General features: G+C 44.2%; 1 protein-coding gene across 2 annotated transcripts in view; it reads left to right on the top strand.

Annotated features, from left to right (window-relative positions):
• Positions 1-14,421: 14,421 nt before the first annotated feature.
• The window catches only part of PDE9A (phosphodiesterase 9A), a 49,562-nt gene continuing 40,739 nt past the window's right edge, over positions 14,422-23,244 (top strand). The window contains exons 1-2 of one of the 2 annotated variants that reach the window (XM_067289759.1): positions 16,684-16,794; positions 20,088-20,185. In XM_067289759.1, coding sequence (XP_067145860.1) covers positions 20,102-20,185 — 84 coding nt within the window. In that variant the 5' untranslated portion in view covers positions 16,684-16,794; positions 20,088-20,101. Of the gene's footprint in view, positions 14,593-16,683; positions 16,795-20,087; positions 20,186-23,244 lie in introns of those variants that run through there. The other variant, XM_013941645.2, reaches the window with a different exon arrangement.

Raw genomic sequence — 23,244 nt, 5'->3', positions numbered from 1 at the left:
GGCAGTTCCGTCTTGGAAGTGAGATGAAAAGATAAAGGAAGACATCAGGTAATGACATAATTAAAATGTAGGCTGTAATCAGGATGCTATAGAAATGTAAATGTGGGAGCAGGTAGTGTTAAAATGCAGTCTGCAAAGTGTAAAAGACTGAATTGAGCACGGTCACTGGCGGGGAGCCTGCCAGGGCCTGCAGCTCGCGGCCCCCATCCCCACATAGCTCTCAGGAACTGGGCCTGGTGTTGGGAGCGTGGAGCCAGGAGGCCCCATCCTGAGGGACGAGGGCTGATGTGGGTGCACGGGGAGCCCTTCAGCCTGTGGGTACCCTCCCCTGTATTATTTAGGCATAACCTGTAAGATAGGTAGACACTTGGGTCTGAACAACCACCAGAGTTCATTTGAAGTTTGGGATTTTTGTGTTCACATCTGTATTTTATTTTATTTTTTTACTTTGTTTCCAGGAATGACTTGGTTCCTGGGCTTATATGAAATGCCTGTGAGGGCTCAGGTAACTTCCTGTCCCAGAGCTATAGCGACTGAGGTGTCCTGCAAGTCAATGTGGAGCCACCTTGGGACTTCAGTAGTTTTTAGTTTATTTTCACTTCTCAGCATCAGTGTGTTCCTTTGCCTGTGTCATTGCAGGCTGGAGTAGGGTTAGGGGAGCACTTAGTGGAGAAGCTGAGTGCACCTGAAAATTTGACAGTCCTTTTTAGGTAAGCTGCAGGTTTGTCCCTGTACAGTCCAGTTCCAAGTCCTTTTCCTCATCTCTAGATTTTTACTTATTTCAGTCTATGGTTGGCGCTAGAGTTAGTGCTTCAAAACAAACACTGCAGAATCTGAATTACTCTGATATGTGCATGTATTTAATACTAATTGATTCTCCTGCTCTTATCACCTTTATAGTTTGTTTTTAAAAAATACAACAGTAAAAATTCAAACTAAAACCTGTTTCTCATTATTCCTCACTCCAAGAGGTCACCTTCTTGTGTAAGCTCTACAGTGCAATTGTAGGGCTTTTCACAATATTGCAGGATGCGGATTTCATATTTGTTAGAAAATTGCCTTTTGTGGCTTGCAATCTATGCCTGAGTGAATTTGATTTGTTTGTTTGCTTTACACAAAGACTTGCAGAAGGCAAAACCTTGGAGAGATTATATTGCATAGATGAATTGTGGCAGAGCTTGGGTAAGATAAGTTGGTTAACTTTATCTACCTGCCAGTACTTTGGCAACTGTACTCGCAAGCAACAGCAAATATCTAATCAGAGTCTTTACTTCTAGGAAATAATGCTCCTTTCACTTGTGTGGCTCAGGAGCCAGCATTTTTGAGAACCCAAAGATTTTAAGTCCTTAATTGCCATCTTAGGCACTGCAGTTCTTCAGTTTATCTGGTACCTAAATCCATAGCAGGTGGCCTAAGTTTCTTAGGTTATTCAGAAACGAGCAGCAGCTCATACTGAGGTCAGAATGCAAAAAAGCCGCCTGAGTTCATATGTTAAATTGATAGGAATACAGATGCATGTGTGTGTATGTATATGCACACACATATATATACATATATGTATATACACATATCTATACACACACACAGGTGCACACACAGAAGTTACAGGAACCAGTTGAAAGAGGGCTGGATTTCACTGGCCAGTACACCTAGGTAGTCTAGCTCAAAAAAAATTACTCGCAAAAAAATGATCAGTAACTTCTGAATTCTCACCTTTTCATTTTTGTGATGCAGAGGGTATAGACAGTATGTAGTAGCCAAGTAGTGTACAAGCAAAACCTTTGGAAGCACTGGCCTTCTTCTGAATCTTCTGCCAAACACAATGATGTTGTTATAGGTAAACGTGACAAATTGACAACCACTCGGGCCGGGTTGTATAAATTTCAATTTAATAGAATAATTGAGTAAGTCATAAGTAAGTAAAATAGTGCTGGGCGGCCGGGGAGTCTCCTGCTCCATTAACGGCGCGCGCAATCCCCCCCTCACAGTCTCCTTATATGTCTGTAATTTCTGTGGTTGCGCCGGCAGTTGCTGGGGGGGGTCGGGATGAAAGTTGGGGTCTTCCTCTGTGTTGTGTGTGGTGCCCTTCAGGTTGTGTGTATATATTTCACAATATAATATTGCTCTGCTGGTTTGGTATAATCATGGTGGTGGTAGTTCGTACTTAGTGTCTAGTTTCATGGTAAAATTATTTCACGAGTTGATAGTCCGTACTTAGTGCCTAGTTTTATGGTAAAATTACTTCATGAGTTGATGGCCCGTACTTAGTGCCTAGTTTCATGGTAAAATTATTTCATGAGTTGATGTAATAAATTATCACCTATCACAATGTTATTTCTGCTGCGGAGGATGGAGTATTATGTTTGAGTCTGAGTCATCCAATCTCACTACAGGCCATGTGAGACTTTCGTGTAATAAGTACAGCAGGTTCTGAATCTATTATTAAATCACTCTTATCATCTGGTAGGAAGCATTCAAACATTTTGTCATTCTGTGACAGAATCTGCATGTTTGGTTCTATACTGACATGTGGAACTAATAATCATGTAACGTAGGGATTCAATTCAGCCGTCGCTGTTAGAAGTCTTGATAAAAAGCTTCCTCCCCCTCTTCCTCTTTCTGCAGCCTTTCAGTTATGTAAAAAGAATAAAACGTGTAAGCAAAGGAGAGAAGAGGCCACAGAAATGTATCATCAGAGGGGCGTTCTCCATCCCAAAGAGAAGACAGAACTCAAAGATGCACAGGCTCCTCCGTGCTGGGATGACCATCCCCCTGTCGAGGCGTGGGTGCCTTCGGCCAGTGCTGAGCAGCTCTTTGCTTTACTCTCGGCTTTGTTAGGGGTTTGGAAGTAAGAAGGTTTGCTTGCTTTCTTTGTACTGAGGAAACTGTATTACCACAGCTGGTCTGCGTGTCTGGTTGCAAAGCAGCGTAGTTGCTTAAAGCAGGGAAAGAGAGAAACATTCTGTTTTCTTTGGTCTGTTTTTTACATTGGCAGTTCTCAAAACAGGGATTGGAAATACAGCCCAGAAATGCAAAACTGGGCTGACCAACAAATCTGGATTATAAGCAGAGAAGCCTGAGAATGTATGTTTTAGTCTGACACTGGTATTAGGGCTGCATTTGACAAACTAACTTCTCATACTCTTTGCTGTTGGGCGAATCCAGAGACTCTAAACTTAACGACCCCAGATTTCAGTAAAAATATTTTTGAGAGGGACAAATTCCCTCTCCAGCAAAGCACCTAAAAATGGTGAATTGATTAAAGTCCCTGAACATCTGAAGCAAAACTAATGCATCTAGTTCTCAGAATAATTTTCACATCACTGTCATTTGAAATAAAGCCTCTTGGTAGAAAGGTTACAGATAATGTATAGCAGCAAGGAAAACAAGGTCCCATATTTGCCTGCTTGAAATCCTCTAATAGAACAGTGTATCTGTCGAAGCAACATCTGAATCTCGTTCCTGTGTGTGATCAGAAAGGAAATATTATTTCTAAGCACAGACTGGTTCCCAAAGGTACTGTTTGCTAAGTTTTCCCAGACTTGTAAAAAGCAATCAAAATGAATGATTAGCAGCTTCAGTGCTTTCACCTATGCATCTCTAAATATCTGGAACTACCTCCTAAGCTGTTTTGCTCTCTCTGTTTTTCAGGCACTGTTAAAATTGTCCATATAATTGTGCTCTGTTGAGAGGAATACACGTATACACACACACACAACCTGTAATAAACTGCATTGCTAGTCTTATTTTTTTTAAGCCAAAAATTAGATATCAGGTGAGTGCTTAGGTGCTGCATGACTTTCCAGCAATTTTAATATTCTGTGGCAGGAGTCTATTTTCAAGCAAGTTTGTCCAAGTAATTACTTCATGAATTTCAGTTCGATTCACCCAGAATCAAATTCTGGATCTATTTCAGAGTGTGCAGCCTTTGCGAGGCTCTGCCCATACAGGTATCTCAGCCTTTTGCAGCAGCTAACACTCTCCATGGGATGCCCTGGCTAATGGAGGCTGGGCCTGAATGCCAAGGGCAGAATGTTTTCACAGAATGATCCATGGTGATGGATTTGTTTTTCCGGGGCACTTGACGGAGCTTAAACCTCATCACCTTTAGAATATGAAGCAGAGTCAGTTGCTGAAGCTGGCAGGCTCTCAAGCAATCTTATCAAAAGAAACACAGCACAGATGCACTCAGAGAGCCTCAATGACACTGCGAAGAAAATGGACTCCAACGGCATGAGAAGAGCACGCCGCCTCTCTGAGGTCACGGCAGCATTTCTTTGCTTGATCTGATCAGCATTCTGCTGTCCTAGTGGAGGACTCCATGGAAATTCCTACAAATAATATTCAGCAATGCAAAACAGCTAGAAATAGCAATGTTTTGCATACCACAATATGATGCTATAGCATGCTAGCACTATTTTATTTATGGTAGCTACCACGCATCTCAGTTGTGGGGAGGTTGTTCATAATGCATGACATCTTAAAAATTTATAGAGTAAACATAGACATGCGTGTGTACAAAGACACGCACACACAAATCAGGCACGCTTCTGAGCAGCAGCTCTTCAGCAACAAGCAGAGTTCTTAAAAAAAAAAAAACAGCCTTGCTTGCTCAGTCCATGAACATGGTGTGTAGAAGACAAATACAAACAGACCAAAAGCATCATTTTATTAAGGAAAACAATGTGATGTATTGCCTTTGGCCTTCTCCCTAGCAAACGCAAGGGTCGAGCACTCATACGTTTCAAAGAAAACAGGACTTGGCTCCTCTGTAGGAATCCTGTTTTACTGATAAGAAGTAATTCTGGCTCTGTAGCTTTTCCTCTTCTAGCTGGCACTGTTCCTTGGAGAGAGGGACAGTGGAGAACTGGGTTGCATCGCTAGCAGGGGAGACTAAGACATAATGGGAAATGGTGGGGAGACTGCAGCCCTCAGATGAAATGGGGCAGGGAGAAAAGGGTAGACAACCCTCAACCATAGTGGTTGAGTCTGAACATACTAGGGCAGATACAATGGGGGACAGAGGACTGGTCAGAGGACAAGATGAGGGAAAAGAAGCAAAAGAGACCGAAAAAGAGTGAAAGTACATGGAAAAGATGTGGAGTTGGAAAGTGGAGCTGGCCACAACTTTGTGTCCTTTTTGATGGCAAACTGTTGGGTTTTTATTTTGCTTGTGTCTGTTCAGAAAGTTTCTTGATTCACTCAACTTCTTCTCAGTAAACTTGTTCATTGCCTGCTGGAAGGTCAGCACTCCTTTTTGAGATGTTGATGTGTCAATAGTGTGTTTTCATCAGATGCTTGAGCTGAGGGAGAGAATGAGGAACACTGCCATGTCCAGTGTTCACATTGTGTGGAAGCAGCTGAAGATGGGAGGATAAGGATTAACAGAAAAGAAATCTAAGGTGAATCCAGTGAAATATACTCAGAAGGAAAAAGAAGCAATAAAGGAGAGAGAGGAGAGGATGAAAGAATGGCAAGGGGATGTGACAGAAGAGGGTCCAACCACCGATAAAGCCCAACTGGAAAGTTTCCTGTAAAAAGCCAGCAGCTGTTGAGCTGCGATTCATCAGGGATGGCTGTGAGGGTTCTCCAGGGAGTACCTCCCTGAGCTCCTCTCATGGTGGTAACCACTGTGACAGTGCCCCTGCACAGCAAGAGGGAAGTTGCTCTGGTTGTTCAAAGCTTCCCATGGCTGCCCTTAGCAAACCACAATATCTCTCATGTTGCTGCTGGTCAGTCCATGGTTGTGTAGACATGGCATGGACAGCCATGTCCATAATTTGGTAGGGGTGTCCACCACGCACCAGACTCGTGGCCCATGCTACCTCTGCATATCTGGGAAGCCAGAACAGACTCTGCTAGGGTGAATTCCCAGCCTTCAGGCTGAGAGTTGCAGCCCCTTCAACAGAGAGGACTATCACAATGGGAGCTGTGCTACTCTCACTCTGCCAAGATATGGGGTGTCCGTGTCTTCTGTGACGCTGGCCTGGCTGCCCAGGCCATCTACCTGCCTTTTCCCAGACACCCAAATCTGGAGACAAAGAACAGTGATGAGTCCTGATGATGTCCAGAGGTGGAACAGGGTGGAGATACTGTCAGATGTCAACTCCAAAAGGGAACAAAAGGTTTATCCAAACCCTGCATGTGGTCACCAACCTGGGAATAATCCAGGAGACATGCAGAGGACTTGACAGCTGGCATGCCTTCCATTCCATTTTCCATACTTCAGTGCCACCCTTGCTCCTGACTGTAACATTAATTGTATGATATTTACTGTTTTTCTCAGGAACTGGAGTATTATTATTGCATGAGAAACTCAGTTCAATTTTGTTTCTTAGTGAAAGTTCTTGACTTTCAGAGTAGTAAAGGAAAGCCCACGTACATGACCTGAACACACACCCCAGGTTCAGCAAACAGGAGACAAGTAAGAAAAAAAAAATCACAGATGTGTTATTTGAAAGCAGGCACTAATGATTTCTCATCTAATCTTATGATTTTTTTTGGTCATGACCTATAATTTTCAGAAATGTTCACTAATAGAGAGAAATAGCATGGGTGATTGTCTAGTTAACGCGCCTGGGGGAAAGAATTGCTGAACTCAACACAGTTTTGGAAACTGCAAAAATAGTCACTTTCCCAATTTCGTACACCTTTCAGTTTTCTGTTGAAGCAGATCAGATGTGTTCAGTGCTACCTGGGCCCAGGAAGCTTTTGCCATCCTTTTCATAAAGTATCTGTGGCCGTGTTCTGGGCTCCTACACTAAAAGATAGGACTCTAATCTTTTTTATTGAGAAAATATGCTTCTGGCCATTATAGAAAACAGAACTGAACCACCTGTGCAAACAGAACCAATATGAGAAGGTGTATAGATTATGAAAAAATAGATACATTATATATGTGTATTTGAGATATTACCCATCTGTAAATAAATATGAATATATATATATATGTACAATCATGTTAAACTGCAGGGTTTAATTTTTATGTACTGCAAAGAATCATGCAAAGTCCCTCTGTATTGACCCAACAGAAATTCACATGATTGGCTCTGAATTTTATGGGACACTGATGTGATACAATTGAGGTACAATCTCCCGGTTAGGGTCCTAACTTTGGTGATGTATCTAACTTGCTGAAAAGCAGACCCAAGTAGCAATATGTTTCCCAACCATTTCTGCTGATGTGACTGTGACTAGGTGGTAAGTAGTGGGTAATCAGGCAGAATGCAGACGAGGAGGCACAAAAGGATGAGTCATAAATGCAGCAATCCTCTGGTCACTTAGTTGTCTCTTGCTTCGGAGTGATCTCGCATTCTGATGTTTATAGGTTTTGTGTGCAGTCCCCTTGGGGAAGGAGAGCAGTGACAGATAACACCTGTCCAGACAAATGTTCTGCCAAGAGAAAAAGTGTAAGGGAAAAACCATGCACTGGAGAGAGTGATTCTCTCACTGGACTATCCAAAGCTTCTGCGGCTTCACACATCCATCTCTGAGCTGAAGCAGTCAAAAGGCTCCAGTGTTTCATGGACCCAGATGTGGTATGTATTTGTCCTTCCTGGAGCGTCTTATGTGCAGCTGTGACACTCTGTGCTCTGCATATGTCAGTACTTTTACCCAGACATGGAAGTACACAGCCGTTGTCCCCCTGCCCCGTTGTTGTTGTGACTGCATTAACTACGCTCCTCCAGGCTGATACCAATATTAGCAACCCTTTGTTACTCTTCAGTGTGCCAAAACTTTAGGATGTCTGGGATCCCCTTGTTGGAAAGATGGAAATAACTGATTTACACTGAGTCACTGAACAGCACTAACCTGCTCAAAAGACTGTCTTCCAGAATTTGAATTTGAAATAACCTTACTTTCCTGCAATATATAAAATGCCAGGCATTTTTCTTCAAATAGAGCCATGTATTGCTTACCTCCTGTTTGGAAGCAGAGGCCTTGGCCCACAGCTCAGGCTTTCTTGCCAAGAGCATGAGCCAGTCTTGTCCAGTAGAGGGAATTCACTTTTCTGCCTCTTGGCTATCATCCCTCTGAATGATCTAGCAAGTGACTCCAGACACAGTTAATTTCATTTATTCTTTCCCATCAGCTATTGGAAATTCCAGCTGGATCTGTTAATTTCTTCCATAACCTTATGAAAATACAACTTTTATAGCTGGGCTTTCCCAGAAGTTTATAGCAGGAATCCAACATGCTGACTATATATATCACTTGCAACTAGTTGGTGTTTGTGTGCACATGTATTGCATGCTTCATATTGTATACAGCAGTGGCTAGGGCAAGATTGCAAGGCACTCAGATCTTCTTGCAGTGGGAGCTGCATAAATACTTTAAATGAAGGTCTAGGAACAGATAGTTGGAACAAAGAGATGGGAGGGGAATAAGAAATGAAGAGAAAAGGTGGAAAAGGAAAAGCAGAGAGGGAAGTGAGCCTGAAAGACAAGGAGCAGGGCTGCAGGATTGCTGCAACAGAAGACGGTGCAGTCAAATATCTCTGTAGCACATGGCACCATGGCGAGGCACAGCAGTGCCCAAGATCCTGCCTGCTCCAGGCAGGCGGAGAGAAGCCAGGAAAGGAGTGTCAAGGGGAGGTGAATCCAGCCTAGTGATGCAAAATGCTTTTAGAAAAATCAGGACATAGGACTGTTGGTGCCACTGTGTTGCAGAGTCTGTGACGAGGACCTGATGATAACACTGCAGTGAAAAACCATAACTTGTGAAGTTTGAGCTTCCTCTGTATCAAGTAACAGGGTAAAGATGGTGGGCTTTGCACTGCTGCGGGGACCTTCAGGAAATCATCTGGGAGACCTACTAGATATTGCAAATGCTGTAAAAAAATGAAAAACAGACTTAAATACCAAAAGAATTGCTAAGATGGAGCTCAGGAGAGAAGTTTTGCACCTCAATGCACAAAAGAAAAAGGCAAGGAATACCAAATACTTCAATGGGCATATGCTTGCATAAAGTGGAAGAATCACCTGTGGCTTGGGACTGCTCTTCCTCTTCTCCAAGCCAGTAGCGCACACACAGACAAGTGTTAGCAAATTAATAGTGTTTGCTGGGATTTACTATCCCAGGATTCAAGCCTACCTGTGAGTTTTGACACAAAAGAGAGAACCACTGGTGCCAGATTTTTAAGGATAATCACAAACAGAATAAGAGAATATTAGCACTGATGTTGCCAGTGTTGTTGGGGCGAAAAGCAAGGCTGGTTCCTGAGTGCACAGTGCTACATCCCCACCCTATGGGGCCATGTATCTCACCGTGCTGATCCCCTGCACCAGCCTTGTCAGGAGATGCTGCAGCTCCCTTCCAGCCCACACACCTGTGGAGAGGGCTTTTTGTGGAAACTAGGACCAGCATGATTATGGTTGCACAGCATGGGCTCAGGATGAAGCTGAGGTGAACAACACACCTGGAAAAATGGATGGTGCCGAGATTGAGGTGGGCAGCTGAGCTGCTGGAGGCTGAAGGCTCAAATGCAGGCTTTGGAGGCCTGAATAGACAAATCATATAAAAGATCCCGGTATTATTAATCAGTCATTCAGTAATGAGCATTAAATGTGATCATTTCCAGAGCTGGTTTTGTGGAAAATTGGCAGTGCATAAAAGAAATGTGCAAAGAATCAAGCTAAAATTTCCATATACATAAAGTCAAACACTTTCCATAGTTATGTAAAGGAGTTAAAAGCTGAACTGAATAAGTTGCTCATATTCTGGAACAGAAGTGATACAGGGGCTTAAGTTGGTAAAACCATCAGTTTAGCTACTACCAGCATAACTGTTAGAAACAATTAATTCCTGTGCGGAATAAAGCCCTGACTCACACTTCAGTGGGGGAGAAAAATCTAGAAGCAAGAGTGGCGACAAACCAAAAAAGCTGAAAGGAGAGAGGGAAAACTGAGAGAATAAATAAATAAGAAGGCAAAGAGGAACTGGTAAAACAAAGGGAAAACTTTCAGAGCTCCAGGGGTAGGGAAAGCATTAGAGTAAGTTTGAGGGACCAATGTGGAAGAGTAAAGCAGAAAGACCAGGCCCCGTGGGGAACATGGAGAAAGATGGACCTGTGAGAGAGGCTTACAGCCAGAGGAGGAAACCTGGAAAAATGGGATTAATGGGCAGCAGAGAGATGTAGACACCAAATAGGTAAGAAAACAAAGTAGACCTTTTTATTCTCTGCTTTTTCTTCTACTTGATGTTAGTTTCAAATAAATCAGCTTCCTTAAAATGTTTGGTTTGAGTCATGCTCCAGCAGCCCAACATCTTCTCAGGCCAGACTGCACATTTCCTACTGGCCTAGGAAACATTTTCAAATAAAAGCTTAGAACCTAAACAGCCTCCCCCTGACCCCCAAGGGCACTGAAGTACTTACTGCGTTTTACGCAAAAACAGAGGTTTTCCCTCACCGGCCTTGACCAAAGCCACCTCCCCCGGCCCTTCAGGCACAGCAAGCTGGGAGAGCGCAGGGCTGCAGCAGGACAGGGCCAGCTGGTGGGGAGCATCCCATGGGAAACAGCACCCTGGGCAGGGCGACGGGCTCGGGTGGCTTCACGCCTTCTTCACTTCTGTGCTCACTGGCAAAGGGCAGTCGTAAAAGGCAATGTGTGAAGTGGGAGAACTGTCTGGAAGGGGTCAATGCTGAGTCCAAGTGTGTTCAGCCTTGCTGGGGCAGTAAGAGCATGAGCAGCCACCACAAGAAGGCAATCACAAGGCATCAGTCTATTACTGAGAACAAGGAGAGCCAAAATACAGCGCAAAAATGGGAAAACAAGATTCAGCAAATGGAAAGATATTTCTCCAGGGAAAAATGAGCTGGAACTCTTGCACTGAAAAAATTGTTATGTCTTTTTTTTTTTTCTGTCTAAATCCCCTTTTCTTTGAAAACTGCTACCCTGCCCTCACCCCAGTTTGGATGTACTGCTGTACATAGCAGGTTACTTAATTTCTTGAGTGCAGAGGGAAAACAAGGCTTTAGAGAGGCTCCGGGTAATGCTCTGGAATGGCTGGTGTGAGCCACCATGTGAGCACAGAGACTTCAGAATTGCTCTTTTCATTTACTTTTTCGTTTAAGAATGGGCAAAGTGAGCCCTGGAAACCCCATCTAGTGGCTATAAATCAATGACTAGGCATGACAGGGTGCTTCAGAGAAGGGACATATTTTGGCAGAGTATTGCAGAAGGATGCTGTAACCTTGAGGTGCATTTGATAGAGGCAGCTCCTCAGGGGGACTGAAGGGCCCTTCTGTCATGAAAGAGAAAAAATGCACCGAGTGTGAGCTAGGTGCGCAGAAACTGCCTCCAGGAGCTCTTGTGCTGGAAAGGGGAAAACAAGGAAATATCCCATATGCCTGCCCCTCTTGTCCTTCCCTGGGTGTCTGCTTATGGTCGCTGAAGGGGAGTGGAGACAGGTTGGATGGGCATCTGATCTGACTGAGTACATCAGTTCAGGGATGAGGAAGACATCGATACGGCTGGATGCAAGCTTATGTCAGGCAGGGAGACAGAGACGGTGTGGGTGAGCAGGTGCAGAGGCTGCTGTGCAGGCCAGCAGCCACGGAGGGCTGCCCGTGGCTCGGCGGCTCCCCTGCATGGCCAGCGTGTCCATGTTCACCCTCAGACACGCGCATGGTGGGCACGAAGGCACAGCCCCCATCTTGCCCTTGACAGCTCGCCTTTTTGTGCCTCAATAGAAGTGAGTCCAAGTGTGAACTGGGTGGGATCTGCATATTTTACAGTTACACCCTGGAAATCCTGATGGAGTTGCCTCTGAGTTGCATATGTGAAGCAGATGCTGGAACAGGGGGACAGATGCACCTTTTCACTCTTTGGGAGTGCCAGCCTGGGTAAGTGACATTTGGCTGGGTGATTGCCAGAGCATCAGGCCAAAGACTCAAACCCAGGAGTATCCTGAAAGGCACGTATAATGTTAAGCGTTAAGTGTACAAAGTGTTGCGTGTGGGCCTCGGGAAACGTATTAGCAGAGAAGGCAAGCTAGAGCTATGCAACATCCAACATGTCTCTTGCATCCTGAGGTCTAGAGGATATCTGCCTAGTCCTGTTCCTTGTTAAGCAAAATGCTCCTTTAATACAAACAATAGAGAAATGTGCTTTGGAGCTGTAGTACCAGGATTTGGCCCAGCTGATGAACTGATGTAGGGTTTGGTATGGTAGGATAGCTTTCCTAACTCAGTTGCACAACTGTATGATGAAATAAGGGGATTAAAACAATTAAAGGAATGCAGCAATCTCATGGAGCTACATGTCCTCATGGATGAGCATTATCATTTGTGGCCATTCAACCATGGGCCTGAGCTGTGCCCTGGACTACAGCAAGCTCTAACCGTAATTTCTAAGAGCTCAGCTCTTAGAAAGTGTAGATTCACTTCTAACTGGAAAGTTCAGTAGATAGATAGCCATATTGTAGCAAAGCAATTTTTTTCAACAACCATTAATGTAATAAAGGGGGGATGTGTACAGGGACCTAAGGAACACACACTATTTAAATACATAGGGACAGTAGATATGACAAGGGAGATGGAAAGGCAGGAACAGGATCATCAGCTGGATTCTGGAGACTGTCATTTTGGGGGCTGAAGAAGCTGATTGCTTTTTAAAGTACAAATTAGAAGGTGACTGCTCACTGGCCTGCTATTCTGATTATTATATCTCTTTATACTATGAGATTGAATCCTACAATGCCGCAGTGACCTTGTCCGACCATTCTTGGAGCAGGTCATCATTGGGAGAGGTCTCAGCCTCTTCCTCTACCAATGCCCAACGTGCGTGTCCCAGTGCAAGTGTTCTTGCTACGTCTTTCTGAACAGCTACATTTTTGTCATCATCATCATCGTTTTCCTGCGATGAGTGTTGGTTGTCACCATCGATCAGCTACCCTGGGGGCCATCTGGCTGGCTATGCTGAGGTGGGTGCAGCCTCTCCTCCTGAGACAGCCCTTCTACATCAACACAGGTGCACCCACTGCCCATCTCTGCTCTACACATCGCTCGGGACTGCTGCCACCGCCCATTTTATACCCCACTCTGCTAAGCATTGTCCGAACCCCCTTTGTCCGTCTTTCACACCTGAGTGACTTGAGTGATGGTGACAAGCAGTGACGAGCCCTGCCAGGGCATTGCGGGGGGAGCCGGGTAGCTTCCAGAGCGACATGTGCTCCCGCAGGAGGCATTGCATGAAAAGGCTGAGGGCTGCACAGAGTAACAAAACCTGCAGGGCCTGTGGTGGCTGCCTCTGCGGGTCAGGTTGTGCCTCGCTCACGTTGCGGTAAGGGCCTGTGGGTGGGCAGGAAAGGCAGCACCAACTGCCTGGTGCGCCCACTCCTGCAAGCCATACTCCTCCAGGCTCCAGCACAAAAGAAGCTGGGAAATATTTTCACAGTTCCCCCACCAGAAGCCTGAGAAAATGCCAAGCAATAATGGTAGCATAATAAACTATTTCCAGCCGCTTTGCATGCTTGCAGCCTGTCAGACAGTCTCTCCCTTGTGAGGGTGGAGGAATTGCTGTCTCCAAAACTCTTCCCTCCGTGACCGAACATCACCCGCCACTGCTGTTTCAGCTCCCCACAGGCGCAGGCACTGCAGAACAACACAGACATGCAGCAGATGGCATTAGGCATTCACTTAGAGAGTCGACCGTCAAATGATATGCACCCCCCTGGTTTTCAGCTGTGCCTTCGAATAGGAGCCACATTTGCCAGGATACTTCACGTTGCCCTAAAATACTGAATTCTTTCACTTGCGGGGTGGCCTGGAGGGCATTGGGCTAGAGCATGTGCCTTCCGTTTTCTTCATGCTTCCGGGGCTTACATTTTTATGGCTGCTGCTTTTTCTTTCCACCTTTGTAATGGTAGTAGGAGGGATGTGGAAATTAAAGAGCTGAGTTTTGGGTGAGACAGTCTGAGCCCTGACTGCAGCGGGTGCCTAAGAGGACAGTTTCGGCACACAGTGCAGCTGGGAGCCTCTCACACTACTTGCAATGAATGTGCAGGAAGCTCATGGAAAGGGCGGGCACTAATTAATAGTTAGAGTCCTATTTCAGCATAAAAATGAATGTCATCTCTCACCATGCTGATGGAGGAGGATTTTGCCCGGCGATAAGTGCCACTTTGTCTTGTGCGTGGAAAAGGAGCTCATCAGCCCTGGGCTCTCAGGGTTGCAGTGCGAACGCCCTGCAGCTCTCAGCCCCAGAGCCAAGAGAGGTTGTTGCTATGGGAATCAGGGGGGCACTTGCAGATAGGACCTGGAGCCTGTGCCTTTCGCTGTCTGTCCGAGGCAGCTGGATTTGGAGGGAAGCAAAACTAAAAGGAGGTGGCAGAGAGACAAAGACACAGCAAAATGCATGCATGTGAGAGGAGGGACCTTCCCAGAATGAGAGTACAGTGTTATACAGAAGAGCAGGGACACCAAACTGTCAGGCAGTGGTGGCTCAGCTTCTTAGGATAAACCTTTTTTCTGCTCTGTTTGGCACTGGAAAAAAAGTCCAGTAAAAGCCCAACTGTAGCAAGATGGGATCTGCCTCCTCAACTTACCGGCCCAAGTGTATTTATTTGGATATTGATGGAAGAATTCAAAAGGTACTTTTGTTGCTTTTCACCAAGTAGTGTCTCAGGACACAGCAGCGGCTGCAAGCTGTCTGTGCTGTGAGACCTATTTCTGTAATGCAAGCTAGACGCATGTTTGCATTCAGCTCCAGTGTGGGCTTCAAATCTCTTTTTAAAAGGCGGCAGAGGGGGCAGGGGGGGTCTCGTGTGGCTTCTGCTTTGTATATGAATTTTTATTTAAAGGGGAAGGGGAGACCGGCAGGAGATGAGTGCGCTGTGCTGCCAGCACTCAGGGTCTGTGTGGGAATCCTGGGTTTAGCAGCGCTGCAGGATTCCTCTCCAAGAGTACCGTTTCGATGTGTTTACGAAGTTTTGCCTGTGGAGAGGTGCTTCCCCGGTTTTCACCCAAGCAGTCAGAACTGGAAAGCACGGCGTGCCGAGTTATTTTGAGATTGCTTACCAGGGTTTTAATGATGGGCATTTTCCTATCGAGAAGTTTAGTGGCAGGCAGGTGTTGGATTGTTCTGTAATATGCTGTGCTGTGGTGCTGCTGGGTCCCCGCCACCTTCGTGGAGTTGTTCATAAATGTCAATAAACATTAATCAAAACTTTAGCTTCAAAACTTTATTCTTCCTTGTTTGCTTAACCACTGTACACAGCACAGGGGAAACTGCAGGAGAAACATGTATTATGGCTAAAAGAAAGAGCTCGTACACTGTAGAGCAGATAGCCAACTGCTTTTAAACAGAAAAAATGCTTCAGCATTTTTGTAAGTAACTCTTCATATTCTTTTTGTCAGCAATTCTTTGGCCACAAACCAAGTGCCTGTTTTATGTAATACTGACTGAAAGCCAGTCAGAGGCTCAAGAGCAAGTAAAGCCTGACTTGCAAAATGCAAATATCCACCTCTTGTGTTCCTGCTCTAAATCTTCATTTCACCCAGCCTCGCCTTTTTTTTTTTTTCCTCTTTAAAAACAAACAGTAAAGAAATCCTTTCCCTTCCCTTTCATGTATTAATGACCATAGAAACAAGGTAATGGGAGAGCTAATACTTACAATCGTGTCCTACAGTGCCATTGCCTATGGTCCCCTTTGTAACTGCTTTGGAGACCTACCGTGTTCCCCACGATGAAGAAGGTTCTCCAAGCACACGAGTGAAGAAGTCTGTAATCAGAATCAAGACCTTGGAAAATTAAAATCTGTACAAGGTTTCCCAGGGCAGAATATCCTCTTCACTGATCCTGGGGCTTACAACTGAAGGTGATCCCTCCGCTGCAGCGGGTTCCTCCGTACTGGCAGAGAGGAGCCCACAGGCTCTGCTAAGCGAAAGGGACTGCTTCTGTTTTGCCAGGGTTTAATGAGTTGGTCTCCTGACAACCCCCAGAATCAATGCTTTCCCTGGCACCTTTACAGCTAAATATTAAAATGTTTTGGCATTTCAAAAAGGTTGTGAGCATTTCTAAACATGTTATTAAATCATATTATCTGTCAGCCATGCTGGTTTAAAAAAAAAAAAAAAGCATTTCCCAGAATCAGTCTCTAGAGAGTACTTTTGTCGCTAAAAACACAGAAGAGGCACAGTTGCACAAGCAAGCAAATGCAAACTCAGTCAGTATTAAGTTTTTTGCTCGATAAATGTTATCTGTTTCTTTTGTCAGATGTGAAATTTCATCTGTGCAATGTTTGGAAGGATCCCTGCAGTAAAAATACCGAGTAAATGGGGTTCACTCAGGGGTAAGCAGGGCATATCACAGATTCTCATGCCTCCTCAGTAACAACATAATTAGAAAAAAAAGCAACCCTTAATCTTCCAAGGAATGCAGTATTTGAGGCTTCTAAAGGGAATTCATTAAATCAATGCTAAGCTACTCCTTCTTAACCTGGTAATGAGGTATGAGCTTCATTAGAGCAGTGTTTGTTGAGTTTGAAAGGGCTTAGCTCCAACTTGCATCTGGTTTGCTGAGCTTTGCATTGTAATGTGGGCATACCACAATGATGGTTGTAATAGTGATTCTTAATATATATTTTATGCTTACATGGCCTGATTATGAATTCACACCAGTGCAACCTCAGGGCATGTTACTGACTTGGGGAGAAGTTATTTTCCATCTCAGAGTAAAGGAAGGAACAAGCCAAGCCCAGGAAATACCATACCACCCCACCCCAGGAAACTGCACATTACAGATGAATACTTGAAAATGCTCTACAACACGAGTGTTGAATTAAGCTAAACAGGTATGTGTGCCGTCAGGTACAGAGACGCACAGGGGGTAGGGCAAAGGGGTTTGGCCCAATATTTTGCTCCAGTTGCTGGGGATGTGGGGATTGTCACTGGCTTTGAAATCCTTCTCAATGGCTGCTAAAATAAAGGAGGCACCATCTTAGGGGTTGAGCGTAAGATGGTGACCAAAGCAAGCATGCCTGAGAGGAAGGGATCAGGTCCAGATCTCCTCTGCCCTCCCTCCCCACACCACTCTGCTAGCGGGGCGAGGGACAACTAACCTCTGGCCATTTCCATGCAGACAAGCTGGTTGTCCAGTTTACAAACATTTCAAGTCTAATGCATTACTGTGCTTGGTTTATTTATTTTTAGAGGATCTTCTTGCCCAGAGAAGCACAGCAAATCGTAACCCATTTGCCCGGTCACAAAGCCTCTCGCTACGCCTTACACGCATATCCACCATGGCTTAGCATGCTTGTGCAACATGTTCATGACCTACCTGCACCACAGCCTATTTTGTTGTCAGGCAAAAGAGAAGAGATGGTCAGGAAAAAAAAAAAAAAAGGCCTCGCTTCATATAGGAAGGTGACTTTACACTACCACAGTGTATGGAGATTTCTCATTGTTCCTGGAGTGCCACTAGATGGGGTCAAGCACCAAAACCCCAAATCTGCCTTTGGAGAAGTAAGGTTTGCTCTACAAAACTTGAGAAAGCCAGGAACTCCAGATCTGGAATCTTATTTTCCTTCATAACATTATTAACCCTTTGGCTACTTTTTTAAGAAAAATCCCTATCAAGTCTGTTTTGAATTAAAAATCCATCAACATGGAACACTGCTGCCCATATGTTTTCCACATAGAAACTGTGGGGATCATCAGAATTTCTTTTGACCTTTGAGATCAAAATGGTAACAGAGCAGACCCAGCCAGTGACTGTGTTCCCAGGTGGGTGGCTTCATGGCTCGCATTTTCAAATGTCACAGTGTAGTGGCTTTACTTGCAGAGTTGTAAGAAGTTCCTCTGAGAAAATACTTAATCTGAGATGATTTCTGTTTCCAGTGTCTTAATCAACAGCATATTTGTAGCAAGGATTGAAAGTCAGGAGGGTACAGAGCCTGAATTAACTAGGAAAAAAAAAAGGACCGCTGCCTTTGTCTAAGATTCAAGAAAATCACTCAGGCTGGTTTTCTTCCTTTTCAGAAAGCAAGTAAAGAATTTTGGAGTCATTTTGCTGGTTTACTGAGTCATTCTGGATGCCAAATAGAGAGAAAACCTTTTTTTTCTCAAAGCAATTTATTCAGTTCAACCTTTCTCAATCTCTACTGTATTGACCTGTAGAGCAGGACCCTGAGACACCCACAGCTATTGTTCCGCTTGGCCTGAGGTCCATGATGAACAGAACAAAGTCAAGATTATGTTTTGGTGCTGCGGTTATTGCACTGAAATGTCAGCCAGTAGGAATGGTTTTGTCATGTGAGCTTTTCTTTTTAATTAGAGCAACAGCAACTGTGGTATAAATGCCTAGACTCTAGCAAACCCAACAGATTTTTCCAAAGCTCACCGTGCTATTTTTAACACGCCAAACTGGATTCAGATTAAAAACAAAACACAGGAGAAAAATAATAGCATGATGATTGGTTCAAGGCTATTACATATTTTCGCATCCCTAAATGCTGCACAGACAGTCCTAGCGACTCCCTTGGCACAGCAGGGCCAAGCGTGTTCCACGGTGCCTGCAGCTCCCTGCTCCCTGGCCGTCAAGCCAGGGGATTTAGTTATTTAGGAATATGCTTTCAGCTCCTTACTGCCAGGGAGGCTGGGGTGTGCAGAGGCATATTTCACGCGCAGTCGGGACATGGGTAAGGCGTGCCCTCGGGGTCCAGTCTGCATGGCCAGGACTCACAGGTTCCTCCCACACACGGACAAGCCTATGCCAAAACCTTCTGTAGCACAGTGAGGCGTAAGCATGTTTTTGTGGGATCAAGGCCATTTTTTTACTAGTGGTGGATCACTGCAGGCAATGGAGCATGTAAGGTAGCACAGCCTGAGTCTGGCCAGTGGTCTTGGCTAAGCTGGGTGCTCTGATTTTAGCTGACCTTGGTGAATTTAAGGCAGCTGGTAGATGTCCTCATTGTAATGCAGCAAAAACTGAACAGTGAGCATTTTAAAACTCTGTCATATTACAGCTCCTGTATAATATTTCAACATTTTAAAGAACAAAAATGTCTTAAAAACAGGCTTTTAAAAATGTGAGAGAAAACTTAATACTTGCGGCTCCTCTGTCTCTTCTCCCCCTTTCCCCTTCCTCCCTGATTAGGCCCATCAGGTCACTCAGGGGCGCTCCCATGGTTCCTCCATAACTCCTCCAGATCCATTGCCCAGAAAGGCTTGTTTACTGGCATTTATCTTTCTGAGGTCATGCGCCATCTATTATAGTTATTACAGCATATGCTCAGAAACTGTAAGTGGAGCACGCTATTGCTGGTGTTACCTAAGGATTCGGATGAGGAAACCTTAGCAGTTTATGCTACTTTCATACGATCCTTAGTACAAACAAGACAAAACCATTTTGTTTCTATCACCTTTCTAATTAACTTACTTTTACAGCTGTAAATTATATTCTCTGGCCTTTCACCACACCCAATTTCCTTAGTCTATTAACTAACATACATTTCTAACACTCCTCTATTATCAAGCAGGTCATATAGTCAGACATCAAATTTGTGAGTATTTTTGAGACACACAGACTAAGTTCACTCACATTTAGTGAGGACATTTGATGCTAAAGTATTCCTATTGTCCAGTTTACAAACATTTCAAGTCTAATGCATTACTGTGCTACAGGATTAATTGCACTTAGTACTCCATCAGCAGCAGCTATGTGCCCTTTTGATGTTAAGGGAAGTCAGAATACAGACATTTGAATTATTTGTCAAAGGTTGAAATACTTTTATGTCTGCTGTAGAAATTAAGAAACTTTTAGCTCACCTTCTCAAAATGAGCCTTGTTGGTTCCTGATTATATACTACTATCATTAGTGCTAAAAGACTGAATGTTAGCAATATGTCCCTTAGTGTGGTCAGCAGGTTGCACAAGACTCTTTTTAATGTAACCTCATTTCCTCTACCAGCCCCAACATCTCTAAAAAGTCATGAGATACTTCCTTGCTCGTAGTGACAGAGCCTCCAATCTCTGCCACACTGACTGACTCAACAGACCTTCAGGATGGTCCTGGTGCTCAGATATCAGAGTATTATAGACATTTTCTTTTTCCTGAAAAGATTCTTTCCCATATCTCTCTCTTCAGGAATATTATAAAGGATGGGAATTGTGCCTTATCGTATATCCACGAACCTTGTGATCCTGATACATCAGCTCTGTCTGCCTCCTGTCTCTCATTTCAGGGTAATGTACCTTACTAGGAAACTGGTGGGAGTCATCCCACTTAACTATAGCCGTCTTAAAGTTAATGATGACTAGCCCAAGCTAGTCATGCAGGTTTCCCCGTAGTCAGTGGGGAGGTGGGCGGTGTCTCCAGAGGTTGATTCATCCCATCGTAAACCAGGGTTTGGAGATGTGTGGGCTGATTTACTGTTTGGAAGTGGTCCTCTGTCTCTACCAGCAATAGAGGAAGTCTGGCAGAGCAAGGTGCACAAGAAACCTAGCATCTAGTTGTCTAAAACTACTTCAGATGAATCCAACCCGTACATTTTACATAGGTGTCATGTTGAAATGAATGTTGTCAAGCCATGCTACTGCTCAAAGGTAAGTGTGAATCAGCAAGACTGCAGAGCTCTGCCTGTTGATAGTCTACCACATCCCTCTTTGTCTAACAGAAGGGGTGTTGAAAAGCTTAGGATTGCTATTATTTTTGTTCAGATTCTTAGATCAGGGCTCTCTCTCTTTCTTTTCTACACACCCACATGCATGCACACACACATACACTTATTTTCCGTTCCTCTCTTGGTGAAGTTCCTACTGCATCAAACGGCAAATCTGGTGTACTATTTTTAATATTGTCTAACATTTGAAGCCCAGAAAAATGGAGTGGTTTTCCAAATATCAACTGTTAATTAGTGCAAGAAATAAAGAAGTGTAGACAGATATTTTGGATATAGCTGGGCTCACGCTATAATACTTGTATCTGAAATTCAAAGGATGGGAAACCTGGGAGAGGTTTAGATATGGGGTTTTAGGCAGGGCTTCTGCTGTATGTTGGGAACTATGACTGATAAGGTAGGTACTCTTTTTGCTATTTTCTCAGGAAGACCTTTTTGATTACAAATTCAGAAAAATTAGTTCCTTCCAGTGATTTCTATAGAGCAGCATCTAAAAGCTCTTAAACCTACTTCATTTTGATATAGACAACAAAGACTGCCTGAGAGAAAGAGAAAATCATAATGTAGACTTTCCTGTCAGCATTCTGCTTTAGCAGTTCAAAATTCCTCCATGAAAACTGCTGTTATAGAGCAGCAACAAATTTCAAAGTCCATGCAAGATATGTAACTGAGTTTTAGCGAGCTCTTTTTCTAACACACCATCCTTCAATCTCATTAGCTAAATATTATCATTTTAGATAGTTTTAACCCCACACTTGCAGCTCTCATTCCGAACATTGCTTGCTGTGCTGAATGAAAAAGACATCACCAAGTGCTAAAAGTCTTGAATACAGCAGGTTGAGACCAGCAGAAGGAAGTAGGGCTGGAAACTGAGGATAGATTGGCTTTGAAAATATTTCTCCATTACTCATGTAGTAATTTTACTATGGTCAAAAAAAATCAAATGCTAGTTAAATACTTGGAAGAAAACCCAATTACCAACAAAAGATCGGAACAGGATAACATTCTGGACAGGGTTTGCAGTTTACAGAGAGGATTAGCTGTTCTGAGGATCAAATATAGAACAGAAATTGGATTTGTAGGCTGTGTTTTTTACTCTTCATATTTGAATGTGAAGTATAATGTGATTAGTTGTAAACTGGCAGGTTGCAGAGTGTGTGCTCTGTGGTCCCTTAGCAGTAGCTCCAATACAGTCCTTTAATATTAAACTGCTTTTCTGATTGGGGAAACCGGCCATAGCACCGGGGTTCTTAATCTACTCTTTCTAAGAGGGGTCTTGAAATCCTTGTCCCCTACCAGAGGTGGGTACTATGGATTAAGAGAGAAGGAGGAAGATGTTTCAAACAGTGCAGAACTGTCCCCAGAAAAGTAACCAACCCACAGTTTCAGACCTACAGATGTGAGCTCTGGGCTAGGAAAGAGACGTCCCTACTGAGTCACACTGTCCTGCTTCCCAGTCACTGCATGCTTCATCAAAATATTATTTCCACTCCAAAAAGTCTCAGTTATTATTCATTCTGTTTTTTCCCCTTCATGTTATTCTCCAAGGCAGGCAGACAGCATTCCATACTTAAATCAAATGGCTACTTCTTGGTTTTGATGGCAACTTATTAAAACTATCAAGCTAAGCATTCAGGGGAGACTAGCCTTCCTGTCATTTTTCTATACATGGTAGAAGTTTTGCTAACAATAAGGGGAAACAAGGACCAAAATATGAAATAAACGTTAATGCTCTAACAGATGAAACTAACTGTTTGTAGATGCTGTATCATTTTGGGGGAACACGTTCTTTTCCTCCTGGCACAAATCCAAGGGACATGCAATTAACAGGATTTATATGTGGTTGATCATCCTCAGGGCATTCAGTTGTTAATCTGCAAAATGAAGCAGGGGCCTTTGTTTCCCCTTCCTGTGTGGTCTGTCTCCTGTGTGACTCTACTCATATGATTTGGGCTCTACCTTTCCTACAGAAATGACCCTGCTGACTGAGTGCCTTGTGTTGGCTCAGCCTGCAGGACACTACCTTACCACCAGGCAACACTGGAGTCCCTGTGTCCAGTTCTTCCTTACATGAGGAGTGTCAGGAACTACATCCCTGGCTTCTTCAGGCTGCACTGGCCTGTGTCAAACTATTCATCTTTTTGATGCATATTATGCGAAAACTTGTCCACGCCCTGCACATGGGTGATCTTAGCCCACTATCACACTTCATAAGCTGCTGATGTCTTCTGTCTTTGGCCTTGGTTACACTCTGTAGCAAGGCCTCAGTCCTGCTCTGAACACCGATCTCTTCCAGCTTGGGCATTAGTGCAGGGAATGAGACACTGAGAGACACGTCTTGGCAGTGGCTTGCCACCCTAGGATAGGAAGAGAGGACCTAAGCAAGAAGGTGACTGTGGTTAGAAGCAGCTGAGGCAGGTTTGAAGGGCAGTGGAGTTCCTCTGTGCTAACTCACGCATCTGGATCAAGCCCAAAAACAGTAAATGCCAGAAAAATCTCATCATGCAGACCTGGGCCGAACAGCAATGGCTTCAGGACACCTGCCCGAGCAAGGACACCTTCATGAGGCTAGGTAAGATGCTTGCTTCACCTCCCAGTGCCAAGAGCACACAGAGAAGAGGGCAG

Source organism: Apteryx mantelli, chromosome 1 (assembly GCF_036417845.1).
Source record: "Apteryx mantelli isolate bAptMan1 chromosome 1, bAptMan1.hap1, whole genome shotgun sequence".
NCBI classification, from domain to species: Eukaryota; Metazoa; Chordata; class Aves; order Apterygiformes; family Apterygidae; genus Apteryx; species Apteryx mantelli.
This window is presented reverse-complemented; position numbering and strand designations above follow the sequence as displayed.